Genomic DNA, 12,495 nt, shown 5'->3' with positions numbered 1-12,495 from the left:
AGCCAGGTCTTCCTGCAGTGCTCAGGGGAGGGCGTGTGGCTGCTTCCCAGGTTTAGCCAGTGCCAACTGGGCACTGCAGGCACGGGCGTGTGCGGGCCGCAGTGCCGCGAAGCCTCGTTCTCGCAGGGAGGCGCTGAGCGGGCAGTCGCGAGTGGAGTGGAACATTTAGTCCTAGTTTTTTAGGAATCTCTGCACTGATCTCTGCACCTCTTCCAGTGCTTGTACTGGCCTGCACTCCCAGCAACAGGGAAAAGGGCCTTTTTCCCCCCACAGCCCTACTGTCATTTTTTATTGGTCGATTTCTTGATAATAGATAATCTTTCTGGAGTGAGATGGAATCTCCATTTTTTTTTATTGTCTCAAATGGCCAGTGATGTTGAATATTTTTCATATATGTATTTGCTGTTTGTGTCTCTTCATCTGGGAATTCACTTCGCATGGCCGTTTTGGATCAGGTCTTTAAATCTGAGGTGTCTGTGTTTTTTGAGTTCTTTATGTATTCTAGACAGCAGTCCTTTCTCTGAGAAACAGCTGACAAGCGTTTTTCCCCAACAATTTGTCTGTTCACTCTGTTGGTAGTTTCTCTTGCTGTGCAGAAGCTTTTAAGTAAGATGAGATCCCAGTTACTGATTCTTTGTGATATTTCCTGTGGGATTGGGGTTTTGTTCAGAAAGTCTTTCCTGTACCACAAATTTTTTTTTTTTTTTTTGCGGAACCGGGGGATTAAACTCAGGCCCTTGTGCTTGCCAGGAAAGTACTTATTCTACTGAGCCATCTCCCCAACCCCTCAAATTTTTTTTTATTATTGTCTTTAAAATAAAAAAGTTGTACCTGTTCTATCTTCCAGTAGACATTGTATTTCTGTTTTAATATTTAAGTCTTTGCTCCATTTCAATTTCAGTTTAGTGCATGGTGCAAGATAAGTGTCTAGTTTTAGTCTTCAACATGTGGAAAGCCAGTTTTCCTAGGACCATTTATGAAATAGGTTACCTTTCTTCCAGTGAAGGTGTTTGGTTCCTTTGATCAAAGATAAGGTAGCTGAGTGTGTTTGGAGTTGTTTCTGCATCTTTTAGTCTTATTTCCATGATCCTCAAGTCTAGTTTTGGTTTTGGCCAGTACCGTGCTATTTTTATCTCAGTAACTTTCTGAAAAAGTTTTTTTTTTTTTTGCTACTCGAGGCTGCCTTAAGGACGGGTCTGGTGCAGCTTCTGGAGCTGGGAATCAAACTGCGGTCCTATGCGCCTGACTGCATTTGCTCAAGGGGCGCTTTAAACAACTGAGCTATCTGGCAAGGCCCCTGTCACAGTAACTTTCTAGTATAATTTCAAATCAGAGATTGTGATGTCCTGTGCCTTAGCAAAGCAGTTTAAATGTGAAGGGCTAAGTGTGATGGTAGGTATATGTTAGAGTTTTTAGTTTGGAGCCAGTGTTCTGACGTGGTAATGTTTGTAAAAACTGTGTTGTAAAGTGAGCCTCAAAGTGAGCCTTGTAATTCATTTAAACAATGTTTATCCAGAGTTTGTCATTGTTACAGAGATTGATTCTCATTTCAGATGCTAAAGTTAAGCTCATACTGAATGAACTCTACTGTGTCTGACTTTTTGAGTGGGTGAGAGGGCCATGGCCTGTAGTTTGTAACACAGACGAGGGCACTGTCTTGAAATTCGGCAAGCACCTATACCTCTCAGACTCAGTTCTGTCATCTGTAAAAATGGCCATGCTGAAGGAATAGTGGAGAGGGAATTGAAGTATGTAAAATGCCTTTCATATGGTAGATATTAATCCCCTCACATTAATAATATTTAGGTAAAGTCGGTATGACTTGCAAATATACCAGTCAAGTTTTGTGTCCTGAATAACAATAGAAAATCTTAACAGTGAGATTCTGTGACTTGATAAAATGTATTCATAAACATTTTAAAATCAATTTTATGTGTGCCTATCTAGTATTTTGCTGTTAAATATTAAAGCTGTCATGATGATGCATGCTTGTCCAGCTACTCAGGAGGCTGAGGAAAGAGGATTGTGAATTTGAGGTCAGCTTGGGCAATTTAGCAAGACCTTTGGAAGATGTAAGAAAGGGCTCAGGATGTAGCTGAGTGGTAGGGTGCAGGCAGGCAGGTAGGTAGATCTTAAAATTAGCAGAATTTTTTTTTAGATTACTTGAATAGCTTAAACCTTCATTTTCCATTTTTATCAGTGACACTGAAAGAAGTAGAAATTTGACTTTAATATTTAAGGTTTCTTTCCAAATTGAAATGATTTTGATGCAAGAGACAAAAATGGTTACTTCTGTAAATAGTATTAGAACATTTGGTCTTGGTATCTTGAATTGGAAGTTCTTTTTTTTGGTGGTACATGGGATTGAACTCAGGACCTTGTGTTTGCCAGGCAAGTGCTTATTCTGCTGAGCTATCTCCCCAGCCCTGGAAGTTCTGTTAATTCTTCTTTTTTTTTTGTATTTTAGGGAAGGGTCTACAGGGTATTCAGGGTCTCGCTACTAGATCAGTGATCTGCCTGTTTACAACCTCCTGAGAGCTGGGATTACAGGCATGTGCCACCACGCCCAGTTCAGTTGCTGGCTCAGCATGCCCGGCGGGGGGGGGTACAGCATGGCAGCCCCAGGGATTGAACCCCTGGCCCCTGCGCCTGCTTGCAGGCACCTTAACTGAGCTATTTGGCCAGCCCAATTCTTTTTAAGTAATTCTATCCTCTTTCTATCCTCTTTAGGTGTCCCAAATTTCAGTATCGTTATTTCCTAAATTTAATTGTCAACTATTATACTGACCAGCTTGTGAAACTGGCCATGAAGAGATGAAACTACAGTAGTAAGAGGTTAAATTATAAATGGTCCAAAGTTTATTTATGAGTTATCAAACACCTTTTGTCTTCATTCAATTGTACTTTCATTGTACTTCTGTATGAAGAGAATTTCCTATGTACTAGTGGTTTGGAGTTTCTATAACACTTTTTATTGTTCATGATTTTTCACTGTGTACTTGGATATGAATTATATGAAGAAAAATGGGATTTTTTTTTTTTTTAGATTTTTAAAAATTTTTAAACAGTGGCTAAGTGATCATAGAAAGGAAGGATTGAGTAAAGCTGATTTATATCTATTAAGGGCCTACATAGAACTTATAAAAAGTTATTTGTCTCTTATTTTAGGTTTCACTGTCTTCCAAAATTGTCTTAACAGACTTAGTTAAGGTTCCTTATTATATAAGTTACATTAAAAAATGCTTTAATTGACTCATTTTTTTCTTCACCAGTTTTTATTTTTTGCAAGATCTGTTGAAAAGATAGCCTTAATTTCATATATATTTTTTTTTAATATAAAGGAGAAAAGAAATCAAGTCTGGCAAAAGAAAGGCCAAAACCAAAAAAGGCTATGAGGAGTCATCATATGGAAAATCCAGGTTGTCTCCTGAAGAAGCTTCCAAGAAGAAAGATAAAGGTAAAGGGCATTAAGATATAGTATCTACTCGTGTTTCTGAATGTGAGAGATAATCTACTGTATCTCAAATTTAGAATTTAACTGCTGAATGCATTCAGGATTTTGTTTTATAGTAATTGAAGGAAACTGGTTGAAAATTTGTATATGACTCTTTTAAGTGATTTGCAGGAGTTATTTATTTATTTTTAAAAATGTATTTAGTACAGGGTCTACAGGGCCTACAGGGCCACACTACATCGATCTGACTCATAGTGATTCTCCTGTTTTCAGCCTTCCAAACTCTGGGATTACAGGATTACAGGCACTTGCTACTGTGCCCAGTCTCAATTGCTGTCTCAGCGCGCCCCGGGGGCGAAACCAGCAGGACTCATGGGAGGTAGAACCCTGGCCACTGAGCTCTGCCTAGGCTGGCGTTAGTTCTCTGAGCTATTTGGCCGGCCCTTGCAGGAGTTTTAATAACAATAGTTGGTACTGATTTATTTTTGGCAGATAATATTATTGTATAGTGTGAATAGTGTTGTAATTCCTAGCTTTATCCAAGACTTGTTACTCTGAACAAAGAACTATGTATTTTGAAGAAATCAAATAAGAATATGAAAGGTGCTTTGGGCACTGTGAAAGTTTTCTTTCTTTCTTTTTTTTGGTATCAGGAATCAAACTCAGGACCTTGTGCTTGCTAGGCAGGCACTTATGCCCCTGAGCCATTTCCCCAGCGAAGTTGTACTTTTTGATAGGCTTTAATGGTGTTGCAGCAGAGAAACACTAAGAAGGAAAAGGGAAAGGGCTTTATTATAAAGGGAAAGTGACTTCATTATCTTAGAGGACACAGAGAGAATTTGGGAAGATAAGGAATTCCCTGGATTGGAGCAAAGGGAGGCTCAGGCTTTTATGGCCTTTTACCAGGGGTGGGGCTTGAGGAGGAAGTTTAGATATACTTGAGGAGCTGACTGGGGCCTTCCCTGAGGTGGCAGGAAGGGTGAGAGGAAACTGCATCCTGATCTGAGTTGGAGAAGAAGGGGGAGGTGGTCTCTGGGAAGATGAGCTGTTGTTTTAAGGGTTTCAGCCATATTGGATGACCACCATAATAATTCAGCAATTCATACTAGGGCCTTAACCTATCACTTTTTTCTGAGGCAGGATCTAGCCACGCAGTTCAGGCTGGCCTAGAGTTCACTTTGTAGCCCAGGCTGGTCTCTAACTAGCAATGATCCTCCTGCCATAGCCTCCTGCGTGCTGGGGTTACAGGTGTGCACCACATCTGGTTCTGTGAAAGTTTTATGGTTATAAGAAAGTATAAAATTATAATGGTATATTTTGCATTAAAATGATCTGTGAGGATTTTTTCCCCACTAGTTTAGGAGTTTTTTAAAAAGAGACACTGATGTGTAACTTAAGTCCTTGAACCTAGCATGGTTCTGAAGTTCATATATACTTAGCAAATACTTATCAAATTCAAATCTGCCAGTCAACTGCTTACTTTTTCCTTACCAGTTCTTAGTGTCTCTAAACCTCACTTTCTTTTTTACATAATTTTTAAAAATTAGTACTTGTCTGTGGTACATAATGAATACATTCCTTGTGAACAGTTCATACACGTACACATGGCGTCAGTCCTTTTCATTTACCCTTCTGTTCTCCATCCCTAGAGCCTCTTCATATCTGAGAAAGGCCTACCTCCTGTTGGCCTACCTCCTGTTTCCTGCTTCTTTTATTTTGATCTTGAATTTATTTGTACTTTGGGTTCTCAAATATATAAGAGAAAGTGTGCAGTATTAAACAGTGGCTGAGTTATTACACTTGACATGATCTCAAGGTACATCTTACTTTCTTACAAGTGACTCAGATTTACACTTCTTACGGCTGAGGAGTGCTTCATTGTGTATGTATGCCACCCAGGCCAAGTGTTCTGTGTAGTCTTTTGATAGACACAGACCATTGCCCGGCTTTAGCTACAGTGGGTTGCGCTGTAAGCACAGGTGTGCATCTATCACTGTGATACAGCACCATTAGCTCCTGTGGGAAGATCTCCAGGAGAGAGACAGGTGGCTTGAATGAAATTTCTGTATTTATTTATTTATTTGTTTATTTATTTTTTCTATTTTTATTTTTTGAGACTTTCCACAACCTTGCCTGACATTTGCTTCTTTTTTACAATTTGTATTCATTTTAATGAGCAAAAAAGATAAAATAGCAATGAAAAAGTTTCAAAACAGATTAGTAGGAGTTTACAATAATTAATACATTTTATATTGTTGTCTTCGTAGTAGTTATTCAGAGGACAAGATGCAGATATGATATCTTGTCTAAATGATAGTACGAACTTTTATTCTCAGTGAACTAAGAGAACGTAGCTATATCTCTCTCCTTTCTTGTGTTGCTGTTCCTCCTTGGGTTGCTGTTCTCCTTTCCTATGCATGTTGCTGTTTTTTTACTTTCTCACAATAGCTATTCTTTCTGGAATAAGATGGAATCTTGGTTTTGATTTGCGTTTCTCTACATCAGAGGTGCTGGACGTTTTCTGTACACTTACTGGTCATTTGTACTTCTTTTGAGAACTATCTCTTTAGTTCAAATGTTCATTTTTTGATTTTTTAAAAAGATTTTTGGGAGTCTTATTTGTTTGAATTCTTTATATATTCTAGATATTACTCCTCTGTCCACAGAGTAGCTGACAAAATATTTTTTCCATTCTGGTGTTTCATTCTATGGTTGTTTCCTTTTTTGTATAGAAGCTTTTTTAAAAATTTGAAAAGAAAAATTCCATCTGTTGATTCTTGGTGTTATTTTTTGTGCAGTTGGGGTTCTACTGAGAAAGTCTTTGTCTATGCTTATGTTTTCAGAAGTTTTACATATCTTCTAGCAGATTGTGTTGCTGTTTTAATATCTAGATCTTTGATGCAATTTGATTTTATTTTGGTACAGAGAGATGTGTCTAGATTTAATCTGCATGTGGATAGCCAGTTTTCCTAGCACCATTTATTAAAGAGCTTATCCTTCAGTGTATGTTTTTGGCCCCTTTATCAAAGATCAGATGGCTGAGTGTGCCTGGGGTTGTTTCCATATCCTGTGTTCTGTTGACCAGGATTTCTGTATTTGTGCCAGAACCATGCTGTTTTTAATTGTGGTTGTTGTTTATCACTGTAGCTTTGTACTGTAACTTGGAATCTAGGATTGTGACAATTCGCTTTTGTTGCCCAAGATTGCTTTTTATTATTTTGGGTCTCTTTTGTTTCTGTAAAAGTTTTGGATTGTTTCTTCTAATTCTGTGAGGAATGTGTTGCTAATTTGATTGAGATTGTACAAGTCTTTGTATCAGTTTTGGAAATAGTTCTATTTTGACAACGTTGTTTCTGTCTGCCCACGAAAAGGGAATATCATTCCATTTTCTGACGTCTTACTTGATCTGTTTTTCAAGATACTGTAGTTTTCATTGCACATGTCTTTCACTTCTTTGGTTATGTTAATTCCTGAGTGTTAATGTCCTGAAACTATGGTAAAGGAATTTCCTTAATTTCATTCTTGGTGGATTTATTCTTGCAGGAATGCTGTTGGCTTTGTGTGTCAACTTTGTGTGCTGCCACCTTGCTGAGTTTATTAGTTTTAGAAGGTTTTGAGTGTGCTTTTGCAGGTCTTCTGTGTGAAGGAACCTGCCATCTGCAAATAAGGATAGCTTCTTGCTTGCCTGTCCTTCTTGGGTGGTCTAGCTTAAAGAGTTACGTACTGTCCTGCTCAGGAGTGATTAAAATTGTTTTCTTTTTGTTTTTTCTTTATAATTTATAATTTTTTTGTTATTGTTTTGTTTTTATACGAATCTTGCACTTTTATATCTGGTAACCTAAATGAGTAATTTGAAGATAGCATCATGCAATACAGCAACCATTGTTGAATTCCTATTACTTTGTTTAGTGAAATTTTGTATCGTTTCTAATGCTGTTTTATTCTATCAACATTTTGTATTCTTATTTTTTTGTTTTTAATTTTTATTTATTTATTTTTTTGTGGAACCCGGCATTGAACTCAGGCCCTTGCGCTTGCCAGGCAGGCGCTTATTCTACTGAGCCATCTTCCGGGCCCCTTAACATTTTGTATTCTTTAAAAAAAAAAGGTGACTACTCTTGTATCTAATTTTTGAGAAAATGTTTTCAGTTTTTCCCATTTAGTGTGATGTTGGCAGTGTTTTTGTTACAGATGACTTTTATCAGTTATAGATAAGGTTATTCTAAAACTAATTTTTAAAGGGTTTTTATCATGAGTGGATATTAGCTTTCTGTTTCATTAATTTTTATTTTTTTGTCTTTTTGAGACAGGGTCTCGCTGTGCAGCTCAGGCTGGCCTTGAGCTCACTTTGTAGCCCAGGCTTGTCTCGAACTTGCAAAGATCCTCAGCCTCAGCCTTCCCAGTGCTGGGATTACAGGTGCATATGCGCTACCACATCTAGCTGGATGTTGTATTTTCCAAAAAAATTTTTATGTTGAGATGATCTTGTGATTTTTATTCTTGCTGCATTTTGTTGTTGTTTTGGAGACAGAGTCTTATAATTATGACTCAGGCTGGCCTTGAACTCACAGTGTTTCTTCTGCTTTAGCCTCCTAAATGCTAGGATTATAGGCATATACTACTATGTCTGTCCATTTCTACTTTTTATCTGGTATATTACATTTTTGATTTATGTATGTTGGACCATCCTTGCATTGTCAACTTACGTTTATGATGAGTGATCTTTTTAATGATTTTTTTGCATTTTGTTTGCCAGTATCTTGCATGTATGTTCATTAAAGAGATTGGCCTGTAATTTTCCTTTTTTGTTAAGCCCTTGTCTAGTTTTGATAGCAGGCTTTCAGAGATAAGTTTGGCAGTATCCTTTCCTTTCAGTTTTATTGAAGATTTTGAGGAATATTTGTATTAGGTCTTCCCTGAAGTTCTGGTAGAATTCAGCAATGAATCCAAGACCTGGGCTTTTTGTTGGTGGAATTCTTATTACTGCCTTTATTTTGTTGCCACCTAACTCAATTTATTCTGTTTAGAGTTTCCATGGCTTCTTGGTTCACTTTTGGTGATTCATATGTTTCTAGGAATTTTGCATTTTTTCTACGTTTTCTAATTTATTGGAATATAACTTTCAAAGTAGTTTCTTACAGCCCTCTGGATTTCAGTGGGTTTGGTATGATTTTCACTTTTTTGTATTTGTAATTGAATCGATACAGGGATTTTCTATTTGTTATGTTTGTCTAAGGGTTTATCATTGCTTATCCTTTTAAAGAACCAGCTCTTTGTTTTTTAAGTCTTGATTTCATTAGTTTCCACTCTGATTTTTATAATGTTTTTCCTTCAGTTAATTTCAGATTTGAATTATCTTGTCACTTTTGGACAGTAATAGCGAACCCTTTAGAGATCAGTGCCCAAAACTGCAACACATTTATCACAAAGTGCCAACAGTGCAATTAATAAACTTGAATACTGACGTTTTAGTTTAAAAAGAACAACTCATATGTTAACATTTTTTGTCTTTTTTTTTTTTTTTAAAGATTTTTTTTTTTAACATTTATTTAGTGTGTGTGTGTGTGTGTGTGTGTGTGTGTGTGTGGCCAGCTCAGCCCACCAGGAGGCGTGGCTGGCCGGCATGTGGTGCTGGAGGATCGAACTGCGGTCCCTGTGCTTTGCCAAGCCTGTTTCAAGTAGGTGCTTTAGACCACTGAGCCATCTCTCCAGCCCCATTTTTTTGTCTTAAAACCACAATAACACACATGCTGTAGTAGGTTGGCTACCACTGCCCTAGAGTCTTGAGATGCATTATTAAGTTATTTATTTGGTATTGATCAGTTCTTTTAATGTGTACATTCACAGCCATAGATTTCCATTTTAGAGCTGCTTTCATTGTGTCCCATATATTTTGGCATGTGTGTTTCCATCATCATTTGATTCTAGAAACATTTTTATTTCTTCCCTGACTTCTGTGATCCATTGATTATTCAGTAATGTATTTTTTTTTTGCTTTGTTTTTTATGGTAATATAAAAAGTAATATATTTAATACAGTAATATATTTAGTCTCCATGTGTTTGTGTGATTTCTGTGTTTTCTTTTGCTGTTGATTTCTGACTTTATTCTGCCGTGATTCAGTAGTACACAGGGAATTATTTCAATTCTTTTGCATTTATTTAGGCATGGCTTATAGCCTTAGAGATAGTCTTAGAAAAAGTTCTGTGACCTTTTTTTTCTTGTCTTTGTTTTCATTTATTACCCTTCTTTTTTTTTTAAACAAACATTTACTTGAGAGACAGTATGGAAGTAATTGGTATGTCATGACAAACAGTATGCATTTAGAAGACCAGAATGACAGGCATTCCAAGCATGACCTTACTATTACACATTGCTATCTTCAGTGCAGTTGCTTAGTTCACAGGTATCAGCATATATAGTGAGGGTGAGAATCCTACCAATTAACTACTAGTTTCAAAAACATGCTGAAGATTCTCAGGATCATTGCCTTACCTGTCTTGTGCATATAAATGTATGGCTTTGCCCTTGTCACGTTTCCTAGCTTTTTTCCTTGCCCTCTTTTTGTTTTCTAATCCTCAAGTTCTCACTCTCTCTTTTTTTTTTAAAACTTATCTTATTTATTTTCCTTTTCTATTCATTTTAATGAGAAAAAAGATAAAATAGCAATGAAACAGTTTCAAAACAGGTTAGTAGGACAGTGACAATAATTAATACATTGCATATTTTTGTCTTCATGTTAGTTATTTAGAGGACAAGATGCAGACATATTTTTTTTTACAATTTTTTATTCATTTTAATGAGGAAAAAAGATAAAATAGCAGTGAACCAGTTTCAAAATAGGTTAGTAAGACAGTTACAATAATTAATATGTTGCATGTTGTTGTCTTTGTAGTAGTTATTCCAAGGACAAAACACAGAGATGATATCTTGCCTAAACAATATTAGAACAAATCTTTCTTATCATTGCACTGAGAAAGCAGCTGTATACCTACCCTAATAGGCCTCAGTGTCTAAAGCAAACAGGCTACCTCAGTCCTGAGATAAACATTCTATCAGGTTAAGGCCAGCTATTAGACACTAGGCAACCTTGTGTCACGCGTTATTAACTTTGCAAAAGGATAAAGGACTATTTTGTTGTGGAAAAAAAAGAAAGTGAAAAAATATATACGTAAAATTCATTTTAAAGAGATCATAACAATTGATAATTAGAAAAGGTATACATTTAGAAGACCAAGATGAGAGATATTCAACCGTGAGTTCTGTACTGCACATTGCTGTCCTCAGTGTGGTTGCTCAGATCACAGATATCAGCATGCACTGTTAGTCAAGGTGAAAATTCTAAACATTAACTGTTATTAAAAAAAAAAAAAAACTGATAGAAATTATGGGAACAGTCATCTCAGCCATCCTGTATATATACTTGTATGTTTTACCCCTCTTCCTTTTTTCCTATCTTTTGTCCTTTCTCTCATCATTGTTGTTTGTTCCTTTTTTAAAATTAATTTTATTGAGAAACAAATAGCATTGAGACAGTTTCAAAACAGCTTCGTAGGACAGTTACAATAATTACATTGCATGTTGTTGTCTTTGTAGTAGGTATTCATAGTACAAGATGCAGAATATGATATCCTGTCCAAATTCTATTAGTATAAATGTTTCTTATCATTGAATTAAGAGAAAGTAGCTATATATCTATCCTATTTTGGTTTTTTGTTTTTAAATTTTTTTTAATTTTTTTAAGTAATTTTTTGAGAAACAAATAGCAATGAGACAGTTTCAAAACCGATTACTAGCAGTTTCACTCATTAATACATTGCATATTGCTGTCTTAGTGGTTATTCATTGTACAAGATACAGACATGATAATCCTGTCCACAAACACTATTAGAACAAATCTCTCTATTCAGTGATCCAAGAGAATGCAGCTGTGTATCTATCTTAACTATTTTGAATATACGGATACAAAATGGTCGTTCATTTGTATCCCCCTTTTTTGTTTAGTTTTGTCAGAGAAGGGTATTCCATTGTCATTTAAATATTGTAGGTGCCTGAATTCAGCAAAATATTCCAACATAGTCCAGTAGTCCATAATAGTAGTGGGTTTTCCGTAAGACTGGCAATAACAGAAGTTGTTGACTTGGCGGAAAGGGGCAGGATGGCTCAGTGGAATAAACGCTGGCCTGGCAAGTGACAGGGCCTGAGTTTTATCCCTGGTTCTGCCAAAAAAAACAAACAAAAAAAAATTGTTGACTTGAACCTTTTACAGTTCAGCATATTAATGTGGCTTTACCCTCTATACTCCATTCCCACACTTCTCTGCTAGATCATTAAGACCAAGACAAAGAAAGAACTATATAACAAGTAATGTAACTTTTGTATCTGATAAGGTCACTCAGATCCCCTCAGCATTTATCCTGAAACCCTGTACCACTGTTTGTACATCCTTTGTGAGTGTCAGCCATGTGGATGAGTCATGGCCATTGCTTGACCAATTTGCTGTCTGTGAAAGCCTGAGAGAATGTTTTCTCTCCATGTGACTTTCCTTAGGCATACTCTACATCTTCGATCACTTTCCTCTGTGGTCCCATAATCTGCTTGATCAGAAAATTTGGGACACCACAGAGTTACAGAATGTTACAGTACAGGTTCTCCTGTGTCCTGAGTCTTCACTGATCTTGAAAGGCTAGGGCCAAAATGTTGGCTGTCCTTGCAGCCCTTCTTTTTCTCTACTTCTTGGTCTGCAAACTTAGATTGTTAACCCTCCAGAAGAGAAGTTTATTCGTATTACCCTAAAGCATAGGCAGTTGAGCTTAACTTTACTATCTGTCTGAATATCAAGCATCTTAGACATAACATGGAACAGGTATTTTCCATCAAGTATTGATATGTTAAACTGTCCCTACGGAATATCAGGAAAAAAATTTAAACAATAAAAAATATTTTAAAAAATAGGAATAAACAGTTACATATTTTTACACAGAAAGTTAGAAATCTAACCATATACAGCATTGTAGCAGGACAGTCCCATGACACTTTTTT

The 12,495-nt window shown here is 36.5% G+C and overlaps 1 protein-coding gene across 1 annotated transcript in view; it reads left to right on the top strand.

Annotated features, from left to right (window-relative positions):
• Positions 1 to 12,495, top strand: part of LOC101562519 (protein FRA10AC1) — a 78,526-nt gene that overhangs the window by 21,281 nt on the left and 44,750 nt on the right. The window contains exon 11 of the mRNA XM_004625487.2: positions 3,342 to 3,457. Coding sequence (XP_004625544.1) covers positions 3,342 to 3,457 — 116 coding nt within the window. The remainder of the gene's footprint in view (positions 1 to 3,341; positions 3,458 to 12,495) is intronic.

Source organism: Octodon degus, unplaced genomic scaffold (assembly GCF_000260255.1).
Source record: "Octodon degus isolate 3935 unplaced genomic scaffold, OctDeg1.0 scaffold00010, whole genome shotgun sequence".
In the NCBI taxonomy this organism is placed as follows: Eukaryota; Metazoa; Chordata; class Mammalia; order Rodentia; family Octodontidae; genus Octodon; species Octodon degus.
Note: the sequence above shows the minus strand (reverse complement) of the source record. Positions and strands in the feature narration are given on the sequence as shown.